The sequence below is a fragment of the Mytilus edulis genome, chromosome 12, assembly GCF_963676685.1.
Source record: "Mytilus edulis chromosome 12, xbMytEdul2.2, whole genome shotgun sequence".
NCBI classification, from domain to species: domain Eukaryota; kingdom Metazoa; phylum Mollusca; class Bivalvia; order Mytilida; family Mytilidae; genus Mytilus; species Mytilus edulis.
Window position 1 is genome coordinate 61,890,258 of NC_092355.1, and position 13,499 is coordinate 61,903,756.

Sequence of the window (13,499 nt, forward strand, 5' to 3'; positions counted from 1 at the left end):
TGCATTTAAATTACTTATACGTAATGATAAAAACTGAGAATAGAAATGGGATTCGACTAGGTTATAACACGGTATCGGGTTCTCTCATGATGATCGAATCTAGTTGGGTGACATGTAGCTGTTAACTTCATTCTATATTCAATTGATAGAGAGTTGGTGTTTAACGAGGAAACTATTCAATCAAAGTATCCCAGGGTAAAGTGGGAAAAAACTCTTCGGAAGTGTTTCGGACTCCTCCATGATTTGATTGATCAGTAATTGGAATATCTGTGTCGCAGATGACCACTGAATTTGACATGTAGAATCCGCAATACCGTTCTCCTTTCCTAGCCATTTTAATTCATCGAATAAGCGCAACAGTTCAAAAGGGAGAAGGGGATCGTCCCTTGATCACTTTAAGTTTAAAAAAAATCATGTTCTTTCGATATACATTAATTTTTAGAATACTATCATCCAATTTGATTTTCAATAATCGGGAATTACCTCTTTAGACATCTCCGGATCCACCCATGAAAAGGGACCTATGTAGAATGTTGTGAACTAGGAATTAAGAACCCTTTAAGGTCATCTTCGTTAACCACGGGTTTGAGACGGATTTTTTTATTTGTACTAAAATGTTCGATTGACAGTTTGTTTTTTGTATCGTGTTTTTTTCGTCGGTTCATCTTTCTTCTTTTGGTATAAAATTGAGGAGATGTTGTATAACTTGCGACGAGATATATATCAATCAGAGTTCAAATAGAGTGGTAGTAAGGAATAAATATAGCTACGCCACTGTACGGCCTTCAACAATGAGAAAATCCCATACTGTGTGTCGGCTATGTACAGGCCGAGTCTTGAAAAGTGTCTCAAATTACAATCCAAAAATTATGAAATCACAAACTTAATATCATATTTCCAATCCTTATTTATAGAAACTTCTATACAACTTTAACATTTGTCATTCTTTTCCAACGTAATGTTAAGTAAGAACATATTGTATTGTTCCCAGTGGTAAGCAAGTGTAAGGACGATTATGCACATTGAATTGTCTCTCGTTAATCAGACAAATCATTTAAATGTGCAATCACTAATTACAAATGTTTAGTGAGTATCAAAGGAGAAACATAGGAAAGGTGGGGGGGGAGGGGGGGGGGGAGGGGGCGGGGTTTGACATCTCATGCTTTGGTATGGTTGAAACCCCTTTAAAAAAAAAGAATTGAACTGCGCCTGAATGCTGTACAAGTTTATTTCTGATATAATTTATGATTGAGATGTCCATACGTAAGGAATGTAGGATTAATGTCGAAATTTCAAGCGTTTTTTTAAATAAATTTTCCTTGTAATTATTAACTGTATAAGAATAATCCCACAAAAAGAAGGACAACACTCTCAACTATAACTTAAGACCATACGAAAGAAAAGTGAAACACTATACATATTTGCTGATGATTACCATCTATTTCATCCTTCGGGAGACTGTAAAAGTTGTTAAATGGAAAGTTCGATGATCCCAAATGTTACTTTATAAAGTTTCTTTTTCAAATTTGATCAAATAAGGTTGTATAATTATAAGATATAAAGTTTGATAAAATGGGAAATAAATCTGAAAATTTTGTTACATTCTTTTTTAGAACGAACAATTTAGAATAAAGTGCATGGAGTCTTAAAATGGACGAAAGTAATTACCGGACCACCTGATATAACCACCAGTTTTTTGTTGGGCTTCGTGTTGCTTAGTCTCTAGTTTTCTATGTTGTGTCTTCTGTACTATAATTGTTTGTCTGTTTGTAATTTTTTTTTGGCCATGGCGTTGTCAGTTTCTTTTCAATCTATGAGTTTGACTTTCCCTCTGGTATCTTTCTTCCTTCTTTTCTAAGCGTTTACAAGGCAAAATAAATTAAATAATTATATTCAATTTACCTATCAGTATTTGCTAACATGTTAAAAGTATTGTAAACGAAGCTGTAGTAGTCGTAAAAGTATATATATGATGAAAAGCGCCTTCAAAATTGGTTGTATTGAAATACATTTCAGGGACCTACCTCTTCAAATATATTTTCCTGATACAAAATTCATTACTTAAGTTTACTTAGTGCATTGAAGCATCAACATAATCAGCTTTTTCCTTATTTTGTAAATTTTAGATACCAAAAATCAGCATCGAAAATTTTGTATGAATATATATCATATTGAAAATTAAGGTTAGGCTAAAACAGTGGGCGACAGTGGGCGACTGTTTCTGGTTGGGTTAAATTTTTAACGAAAAAGTAAGTGCTTTTTCAATAGAAAAGTACTTAATTATAATTTTAAATGAGACGTTTCCTTTTCTAATTATTTCAAACAGAAATGTATATACATGATATATATCTATACTACTTAGTTTCAACAAAATTGATATTTTTTCCGATAATTGAAAATTATTTGTCGGAAATACGATTAAATCAATTTAAATAATTGATCTTTGATCTTTTTCACGTTTTAATTTTTTAGAATTTATATATGCACACCTTCATATTGTATATATATAAACGTGTGTTACACAATGTACAAGGTATATCCAAAATTTAACCGATAAATACCCGATCTATTTATAAGTTTTCCGAAAAAAGAAATTCTGCGTTAGCAATCTATAAATGTAGATTACATTATTTTACCGACTTGTATATGTATCGATAGACAAATTAAGTGTGCAAAAGGTAGGTTAAAATTAAATCAAAACTGATGCAATATATGGTAATGAGTTATAAAACGGTGAAAACGTGTACCAATAGCGCGTTTCCAATATTTCATTCAATATCAAACGAGATATCAAAATGGTTTCGAATTGAAGTTGTATTTTTTTTGGTCTCAATCATTCAATAACAAATTTTCTGATTTTAATGAATTTTATTTCAATTTATTTTGTTAATAATCATTTTAATAATATTTGGCGTGGAAACGAAAACAACCAGGAAAAAATTAGTGTGGTCAAGCTGTAACAAAAAAATATGAAATAATATTCCGATTCTAATTTTTCCTTTACCTCATAGGGTTATAATAATGTATTGTAAATTACTATTCCAATGTTATTCTTAGACTGCCATGGTCTATATAGATTTCTAAAACGGACCCATTATTTTCAAAAGGGGTGGGCCGGGATGTGGAGTATTTTTTTGGGGGAGGGGGGTCGATAATGATATATTTACGAACACAACCCGATTAACTGTTTATCGTTTTATTACTGGTATTTTCCCATCCCTACTATACAATATTTAGGGAAAAAATGTTTGGAGAATCAGTTGGCCAGCAAGTGTTGTTGATGATAATAATGATGATATAAAAACAACAATAAAAGTGGGGAGACGTGTAAATACAGAAAATCTTATTAGAAGATTTTATACAAACAAATAACTGTTTTTTTTCAATCAAGGAGTGGAGAAGTTGGGTTGGGAAAGGGGTTGATAGTACGCCCCGCTCTGCACTTTCCAATTGCAATGAAGCCGCCACTTTATGCAATGATTTGTATGCACGAACTAAAATATACAAGACAAAGTATTCATAATTTATAATGTATATGTATGAAGTTATATTTTTCTATTTGTTTCATTAAGAAAATAATCTTTCAATCAAGAGTCTGATTGTACTATATTTGTATATGTTATTGTAATTTTTCCATATTGCCCCTTGTGTGCCCCAGTCCAGATAATCATGCCGTCTGCTGTGGTTATTTTTCGATTTTGACTTTGTTTGATCCCACATTGACGTCGCAGGAAGGCGTCCCAGAAAGAAAATAAAATAGCCTTGCCAGACGTTATAATTAATTGGACTAGTCTATGTGTATTGATTTGAATTTTTTTTTAACTAATACAGTATAATGTAATTCCTAATATGTTCTATCCTATGCTATTCAAATCTCTTCTTTTTTTATCCTATCATCTATTATTTTCTGTTCTTTTATATCCTATTATTTTCTATCCTGTTCTTTTCATTCTATTATATTCTAATCTATTCTAGAATGAACCAATCAGATTACGTATTTATGACACACAACCACGTGCGTCGTTGTTTGTAAACAAACAGCTTATATTCAGTAAACATGGCAACGTTTTCATCTTACTTAAAACTGTGTGTAAGACAATCTTACGTTAATATTGTATATTAGACCAGATAACGTTAATATTGTGCAGAAGACATTACGCTTGTTTAAAAGTCATAATTATTCTTATAAACAAAACCAATACAAACATAAACTACGATGCGCGTCATGTGATTATGATTCGTCATTCTAAAAATACTTTTTTTTTCTTAAAATAGATCTTCAGTGTTATATATATTTAAATCGGCGTATGACTCACTATATATATGTTAGGGATACTGTAAGGTAAGCATGCAATACATTTTCTGAACTTTATCTTTACAATTTTTTTTATCTATAATATTTTCCAAAAAATGTATATATAATCTGATAAAAACAGTTTTATAAGTCTATGTTATATCATTCTTTTTAATTTTCTTATCAAATATGTATGTCGTTGCGATTTTGTACATGTTATATAACATTTACAAAACATATTGTACACATGTTTTAAATTGTACAATGCAAAATTACAAGTTATAACATGTACAAAAGTACCTCATACATGCTATAACATGTACAAAATATCTTAACTAAAAATAGTTTAACTTGTAAAAATAAAATAGGTGTTTCTTAGTATTACCTTTTTTTCTGTACGATTGACTGTAACAATAAAATAACTTGATTGGAATATGTTAAGTTCTAACATTTTGGTTAGGATTTGGAACTTAGGGATAGGGCAATTAATTGTTCTTGCCCGCCCCTTTTTTTTTCTCAAAATCCGTTTTTTTCTTCTGTTAATTTCTTATTTTCTAGTTTTTCTGTATAATAAAAATTTATTAGAAACTCTCTTAGTCTATTCAATGACCGCTGCACGAATATTAAATTTGGAATTGATAATAAATAGCAAATACAAGTAAGTTATAGTAAATTTATGTTCTAATGCTACAGAAAAACGCGAAAATAATTTGAAATAATAGAAAACGAAAAAATAACGGAGTTTGAAAAGGAGGAGGAACAAAAAAATGTCCTGTCCCAATGAACCTATGGTTGGGAAACCAAAATGTAAGACAAAAAATAAAACCCAATTTAATATGAATCAAATTATTGATAATGGTTAATTGTAATTGATACGGAATTTTATTTATGATTTTGAAAAAATCTTAATATTTGGCGGGTCAGGCGAGTGACTTTCTTTTTTCACTTATATCTAATAACAGATACTTGACATACAACCAAGATTGTATTGTTCGTGTTTGATCATTAAAAATAAGCTTTAATTTTAGTATCTTTCTTTAAAGAACGTTGCGCAACGTTTCGATAACAAAATTATTTTTTGATATGAGGTAATGTAACAATTTTCATCATTCAATAAAATTGAGAATGGAAATGGGGAATGTATATATTAAGTAACTTTAGTGTAAAAGTTATGGATTCATTCAACAGAACCTCATCGATAATGTAAGTCTCCCACTAAATACTATTTCATTCAGAAAACACATTTTTAACGAAATTTTAAGTAGAAAATCAATAACGGGACCTATAAGACGAAGCGCTCGGTTGATGGGCCCCAGCTTCTTTTTCCTTTTATCCTTTTAAGTGTGTATGTGTGGGGGGGTGGGGGGGAGGGGTGAGTTATTTGTTGTCAGAAATATTCTTTAATTTTTAAACATTTTTTTCATCCTGCCTTAGACAAAGTTATTATTGTTAGCTCTTAAAAATACATTGTTTCAATGAAAAAAGACATTTAAGACATTTTGGATATATATATATATATATTATTGGCTGTGGTTAATTATTTGCTAATTAGATAAAAACACATTGAGGTCCAAGGGGTCCTAAACCAAAATTTTGTTTAACTTCATAAAAACATTTTTTTTGATATTCTCATTCTAACATATCATTTTATTGATTTTAATTCAAAAATAGATATAACATCTTATCTTATTTTAGAGCACTATTTATTTTTGTTAAACCATATATAATTTTAGGACACAATTTTTTTGGTTAAAATATATCTAATTTTAGAAAACTATTTGTATATTATTTCTTCTGTTTAAGTTATTTCCCTTTGAACAGAAAATTAATTAGGATATGGATAAAACTAAACTGTGTTTCCCTTCAAAATAAATTCAATATATATATAGTTCTTTCAAATGTTGAATCTAAACCTGTTTTTTAATATTGGATATTTGGGCCCAGTTTTCAAGTTGGTCCAAAATCAGGGTCCAACATTAAACTTTATTTGTTTCAACAAACAATGACTAAATGGGGTTCCAAGTTTGAAGTGATGAATCTAGTCAGATTGGGTTATAAGCTCTCTTATGAAATTGGTCCACATTAATGTTCACAGGGTTCCAAATTAAGCATTTAATTCTTCGGTGATTCTGACCATGTACTTAGATTTTGAATATTGGACAATAATAGGAAAATATCCAATTTCAAAATGTTCAGTTCTTTCACCACCATATTTTGTGACACAAATCTATGCTTTGATCAATATTCAATCATAATCCAAATTCAGAGAGTTGTTTTTAGCTTAACAGTAGTGTCCATACTTACTCAACTGTTCATGGTTCGACCTCTGCAGGAATTTCGATTTACTGTCACTGTGACAGCCTAATGTTAAACATACACTTTATATTATCTCTATATAGTAAACTTAAATGATATGAAAAGTGGTTAAATATATTTGTAAATAAAACCATTAAAGCACAGACGTGATTGCATCGAGCAGCTAGTTTTGGTTATTTTTTCTTTCATAATGGTTGCAGACAGGCATTATAGATAGTTCACTTTTACTAGAACACACCCGTGATATCACGGGTCCGTGACTGAATTAAAGTATATAACTATGCGCAAGCCTTATTTTAGTATTAGTATTGTCATCTGATAAAGTCATGCCGATTATAAGATACACAGTTTTTCTCTGCTTTCAAGTCTTTCTGTTTGAACCCGTCGAACTGAAACAGTAATATTAATTATTTGGAAAACAAAAGGTCCTGGAATGGAGTATTTTTTAATCAACACATTGTCCTATATAAGTTATAAATAAAGTTGAATTCTTTGCTTCGCTGTTTTACGTCATGCCCACTAACAAATTGAAAACTGTACCTATACGCCTTATTTTTAGTCCAGATTTTTAGTATTCGTATTGTTATCTTAGAAAGTCTTACTGATTAAAATACTACAATAGGTAACAATTTGACAATTTAGTAGTGTCAACCCTGTGGTTATGACCCGTGTATGTAGCATATTAATCCTGAATACAACGTTTGGTGGTGCGCCTGTCAGATGCGGAACGTACAGATAAGGTAATAGGTAACAGGTGAATATACTATTGGTATCGGTAGCGGACTCGACCCGGAACTTCTTAATTATTGGCAATATTAATTACGTGGAAAACAAAAGGGCCTGGAGTGGTGTAATTTTTAATCTACACCTTTGTACTATATTAGTTATATATAAAGTTGAATTCTGTGATTCGTCGTTTTTACGTGATGACGGCTGACAAATTGGACCTCGTAATTTTAGTATTATAGATTGACATTATGATGCATTTTACTACTTAAATTGTCATATTTGTTTTCTAGATTTTTCTGCAATTATGTGTTGTACAGAAACTTCAGATATTGTTCTTCAAGGAAAACACCAAACCAGAGCCATTGATTCAAGAATGTACGAACCAAGAGTATTCCAAAGATCATTTAGTGATACCGGACAAGGGCCTCTCATGCTTTCTCGTTCTGTACAAACTGACCTAACACCAGAAAGCACGTGTTTACAAGATACTGACGACACGCATAAAATTGATATGACAAGTTACACAAAGGATGATAAAGGATATGAAAAAGTTTGCAGTGACCTGAAAGAACTTAAAGATAAAGTCCAGCAACTGACTTCAGCAATAAACCTTTCGGGTCCAGCGCAAATACCAGAAATTATAAATAGACTGAAAACATTTGCCAAAATTAAAGAAAAATCAACAAATTTAAGACTGACCATAGAAAGACTAGAAACAATGGTTGAAAAAACAATGTCTTCGGATGTCGAACACATTATAAACCATCAGGAGTTTACGGCAATACGCTATGGTACTGCTTTAAACAATATTGACACCGTCAGTAAAGTTCAAAATGAATCAAGCTTACAAAAAAATAAAGAAAGCTACAACGTACTTGGCGATTTATTGCGAGTACACATTTTCCCACAGTCTAAATCACTATTTTGTCCACTCAGTTTAAGAACTTATTTTGAGAGTTTTTCAAGTGACACGCCAGTATCTCACGTCGATTCAATGTCAAATGAACTTCTGAGAGTGTCATCGTATAGCAATTTCCCACGAGACATTAGTATAAATCTAATTAAAATGGCTAAGACTGGTTTTTACTACATTGACGGAAGAAAAACAAAGTGCTTTTCCTGTGGAATTACATATGACAAATGGAAATCGGATGACGATCCTGTTGTTATACATAAAATGCTGTCACCATCATGTGCACTCCTAGCCGAACCCCGATTCGCATCGTCTTCAAATCAACAAGAACAGACAACGGTTGTTCCGAATAATACTGATTCTACTGTTGATACAACAACTGTTACAAGTCAAGGTTTGAATCAGTCAGAAAATGCTTCATCAAGACCTGAACCAAGATTACAAATAAGTTCATCTTACAATGGTACCAGCAACAATGTACAGGAAAGACCAGAACACCAAATACGTTCACCATCTAATAGGGACAAAACTAGCTCTGCAACGGGGAACGAGAATAGTCAAGAAACACAGACATCCAATGAAAACCATAATGCTACTGAAACCAGTTCTGGCCAGCATAAAACCGAATTCGAATCACTTGGAATACACCTAGAAAAGCCTAAGTATCCTAACTATGCCTGCTTGACTGTTAGAATCAGTTCCTTTGAAGGCTGGCCGTCATATTTAGACCAATCACCACGTCAGATGGCTTTGGCTGGTTTTCTGTTTGCTGGTTACCATGATTATACAAGATGCTTTTTCTGTGGTGGAGGACTGCGAAACTGGGAAGCAGGTGACGATCCATGGGTTGAACATGCCAGATGGTTTCAGAAATGTACTTTTCTGAAACAAAACAAGGGAGAAAAGTTCATTCACGCCGTTCAGAAAAGACAAGCTGAAATAGTGAGTAAAGATGTTAAACACAATTCAATTAACCCGAATGTACATTGCTAAGCAAATCATAAAAGCAAAATTATGGAAAAAAATCCCGATTATTATGATATCAATGATAAAAATGATAACTATGATACTACAACTTGACAAACATAAAGATGATTTCAATGAAAAAACGAACGTTCTTATCCGTTTACGTGCAAAACATGAAACCCCCTCCCCTGATACAAAAAAATAAAATAAACACCAAATCGGAATTATTTTTAGTAATCAGGGACTTCTTATGGAGTGCAATGCGATTTGATGTGTGGTAGATAAATTGTATATTCCGATGGTGTTCTTTTTTGGATCAATTACATGGTTGGTTGCTGTTCTTCTGAGTAACAGTATGCAACATGCCGTTAGATTGTTTTCCAAAGAACACGAAAGATCAGTATACCAGTTTGCATACATGATTTATTTTAATTCATGAGTTCCTAAATTTTAATCATTGACATTTTTAAAATGGACTTTTTACCTGTTTCAGGACCGAGAAACCAATGCAACAAATGAAAATAAACAAGAGACAACATCAAGAGCTCAAACTTCCTCCTCTGCTGTTAATACGAGTACTACTAGTACAACACAGAGTGACATATTACAAACTGTTGCAGCAAGAAGTGTAATTGAAATGGGATATACTGATCAACAGGTTATAAATGCTTTTCAGCTTCTAACAACTTCAGGAAAAGGTATGAACTCTTGTCATTCTATTACACGTGTAAACATGATGCAAAACGATATGTTTATAAACGAAGGAATAATTTTTATTCAAGAACAAAATTGTGCTTTCTGTTCTATAATATTTTTAGAAAAATCTTCTTCGACTTAAATAAAACCCAAATAAATATATAACAAATGGCATTAAAACACCCTTTTAGAAATGCATAATCCGATATGCCAAAGACCAACATTTGCTGTGCAGTTACATAAATCAATGGTGGGTATCGAGGCACAAGAATAAACAAAACCATCAAATGAAAGACCATTCAATTAAATTTTTAGCCTCAATTCATGAAATGTCATTTTACACTTAAAAATCGATATTAATCATAAACAAGTGTGTAAAGGAGACAATAACAATCAAAACCAATTAGTTAACAAAGACTCAAAAAACCAAAGGACATTTACATCAACAGTTATAAATAATAATTAAGAAACAACACGAACTCCACTAAAAACCGGGAGTGAAATCAGGTTCTCCGGAAGGGTAAGTATTTCCTGTTCTGTATATCGTTTTATTTTTTTGTTCTGTTCAGTTCGGTAATGATAGAAGGTTCTTATGACTGAGAAAGAATATCAGATATGATTTCTGACACACTTTTGTCATAATGGCCAATCAGCTCATGATGGCGACCGTAAAATTTCTTGAGTGATGACCTTCATTTGATTGGTTCATAGCCCTGTGTTAGCAACTTTTGAGAAAGCAGTATTCCTCGTTCAACAAAATCAACGTACTTTGAGCTAGCGCTAGAGTAACGTATCAATTGAGACACACATACTCCATATGCTGGTGCTGCTGGGATGTTGCTAAACAGAAATGGAAAGTTGACTGTAGGAAAATTAAAATCATCGCGTTTGTCATAAATTTTGGTATTCAACCTACCATCAGTAGTCATTTCGAGAAAAACGTCAAAAAGCAGATTTATCTGTGTCGGTAGTATATCATTGTTGCAAATCAATGGCTGCCGCGCATTACTTTTTTTCTAGATTGCAAACATCAAGTATTCAATTATGAATATCTTATTATTATTCATAATCATTTCAGATTTACACAGCATATCAGCAACAGATGTTATGCACATTTTACTAGATGATGAAGCTCATCCGCAACAACAAGGAGCAACAGCAGACGTGACTCAACATGGTCATAACACGAACAGGACAGGTGACCATACATCAGATAGTACCAGTACTCGGTGCAATGGCTTAGACAACACAGTAGATGAACAAAGTTTACTGTTTGACGGTAAGCTTTCTATTCCTTTTCTTAAGTTTTGCAAATAATTAAATTGCCACTGCAAATCTAAACAATGACATATAGTTCATTGCTCATGGCGACTGTTTAAGAAATACTTCACAGTAAGGAAAGCCGAAACCATGACATGAAGAAATCAAATACATCTAATAAAAAAACTTAAGAAAGCTACGACGTACCTTCATAAATTGTCTTAAAAATATAACAGTATTCAGCGTTTGAATCAATTTTAAATGTTTTGTAGTCACCTTGTTTTTTCATCACACATATTTATTAACACATGTTATCAAATAAAAATGTATACGAATATAACGCTACAATAATTTTTTGCTCTAAGGTTAATGTTAGATGTATTTTCATATTGCAGATACAGAAAATCTGATAGAAGAAAACAGACAATTGAGGGACCAGCGACTCTGTAAAGTATGTTTAGATCTAGAGGCAACCATTGCATTTCTGCCCTGCGGACATATCGTGTGTTGTATTGACTGCGCTCCTGCCATGAGGAAATGTCCCGTATGCAGGACGTACGTAAAAGGAACTGTAAAAACTTATCTAGCATAATTTACTTTTCAGCGGATTCATTAATCAAATTTAACAATAAAAAAAGGAGATCATTGCGCATCTATCGTATTAATCAGTGTTAGAGGATATAAACGAGCAATAGGGGAAGTTAGATATATAATTATGTTTGTTATTTACAAATAACTGCTGCTTTAACTTAAAGTAGTCTGACATTTATAAATACTTGTACAATTTACATCTACAAGAATAAAATTAGATAAGATCATGTTAAGTGCATATTAGTCATTCATAACCTAACATAAATCAGAGTTGAAAAATAATTGTTTCCGTATATTAATTTTACTCTCTTGTGTCAAATATAGACACGTCAAAGTCTTTCCGAATTTTTGTTTTGTTTTGTTGAGTATGTTTCCTTGTTTGTTATCTTAATTAACATCAATGTTATTGTTAATTTCTAAGGTTGTATTTTTACTTACATTGCTAGAGCATAACTATTTTGATATTTCATAATGTAATTATTTAATGACTTTTGATACTTTTGTTGTTTATAACTCGGGTAGAATAAACAATTATGTTTTTGTATTTTCATAACTAGTGATTCACTTTATACATGGTCACCTTGCATAACTGCACGAGAAAAGTGCACGTGTTGATTTTTTTAAAAATATTTTCTTTTACCATTGTTTTATATTTATATCTGTTGATATTTTAATTTCTCTCAGTATATTTTTATTGTTATATTTGTTATCCAATAGTTCAACAATTGTTAATGATATGTTATTGCTTTTTATGCTGTTATTTTAGTAAACTAGATTTGCAACTGTGTTTACCATAATTGACTACTCTATTGTTAATAAAATAATTATTCAAAAGACTCAAATTTTTATTATATTAACCATAAGGGTTAACTTAGATATTGATGAACATCCCTGCATTTATTCCGTCCGGCATAACACGTTCAACCATTGCAAACGTGGAGTGAGTATTTGGCTGTATTTAAAATAACCGTTGGAATTATTCACAAAGGTTCCGTAGGTTGCTTTATATATGAATTTCTGCCGATTTGTTAGTACTTCTTTTTCGGGTAAGTGTAAATGTTCAGCGCGTCATCCTATCGACTTACTTATACTGTTATACATATTATATAGTTCCTATTGAGTGAATTGATAATTCATTTTCGTCCTGAATATATAAAAAAACAAAACATTGCAAATTGATTACAACCTCTATGATACTCATGATTCATTAATAGAATATATGTTATGGGCGCACATTTCATTCAATTTAAAGTTCCTACAATAAACTGAGATTCTTGTCACCCAAAACACACAAGAACAAACATACCGTTCAATTTGGCGAGAAGAATATGTACTATTGTCTCCAGTATTAAATTGAGAAATAAAAGACTCGAAGAACTTAACGAAATACTATTAGAGAGACAATATCCAAAAACTTTGATTAATAATGGAATAAAACGTGCAAAGGCTATAAATATTCAAGAACTAAGAAGACCGAAAAACACAGTAATTGATACGAATCAAATTTTACCATACGTCTCATCGTATAACCCTAGAAATACAGAGACGTATACCATAATATATCAAAATGTACCAACTTTGATGAAAGATCAAGAATCAAAAGAGCCCTTGCTACACAGAAAATTATTAAGAGTAAAAGACAGTCAAAATCCTTGAAGAGATTACTCACCAGCGCGAAATTATGCAAAGATGATACAATTCCTTCTGTAAAAATATGCGGACGTTCAAATTGCG

At 31.7% G+C, this 13,499-nt stretch overlaps 1 protein-coding gene across 1 annotated transcript; it reads left to right on the forward strand.

Moving 5' to 3' along the window:
• Window positions 1-7,592: 7,592 nt before the first annotated feature.
• Window positions 7,593-12,599, forward strand: LOC139498908 (baculoviral IAP repeat-containing protein 7-like). Its single transcript, XM_071287498.1, has 4 exons — window positions 7,593-9,194; window positions 9,712-9,916; window positions 10,993-11,193; window positions 11,570-12,599. The coding sequence occupies exons 1-4, from the start codon at window positions 7,644-7,646 to the stop codon at window positions 11,764-11,766; spliced, it is 2,154 nt and encodes a 717-aa protein (XP_071143599.1). The 5' UTR covers window positions 7,593-7,643; the 3' UTR covers window positions 11,767-12,599.
• The last annotated feature ends 900 nt before the right edge of the window (window positions 12,600-13,499 follow it).

Excerpts from the sequence above, each read along its gene's own strand:
- LOC139498908 (XM_071287498.1), top strand. The coding sequence starts at position 7,644 with ATGTGTTGTACAGAAACTTCAGATATTGTTCTTCAAGGAAAACACCAA. Across the intron at positions 9,195-9,711 it reads AGAAAAGACAAGCTGAAATA|GACCGAGAAACCAATGCAAC; the intron begins GTGAGTAAAGAT and ends TACCTGTTTCAG. Across the intron at positions 9,917-10,992 it reads TCTAACAACTTCAGGAAAAG|ATTTACACAGCATATCAGCA; the intron begins GTATGAACTCTT and ends TAATCATTTCAG.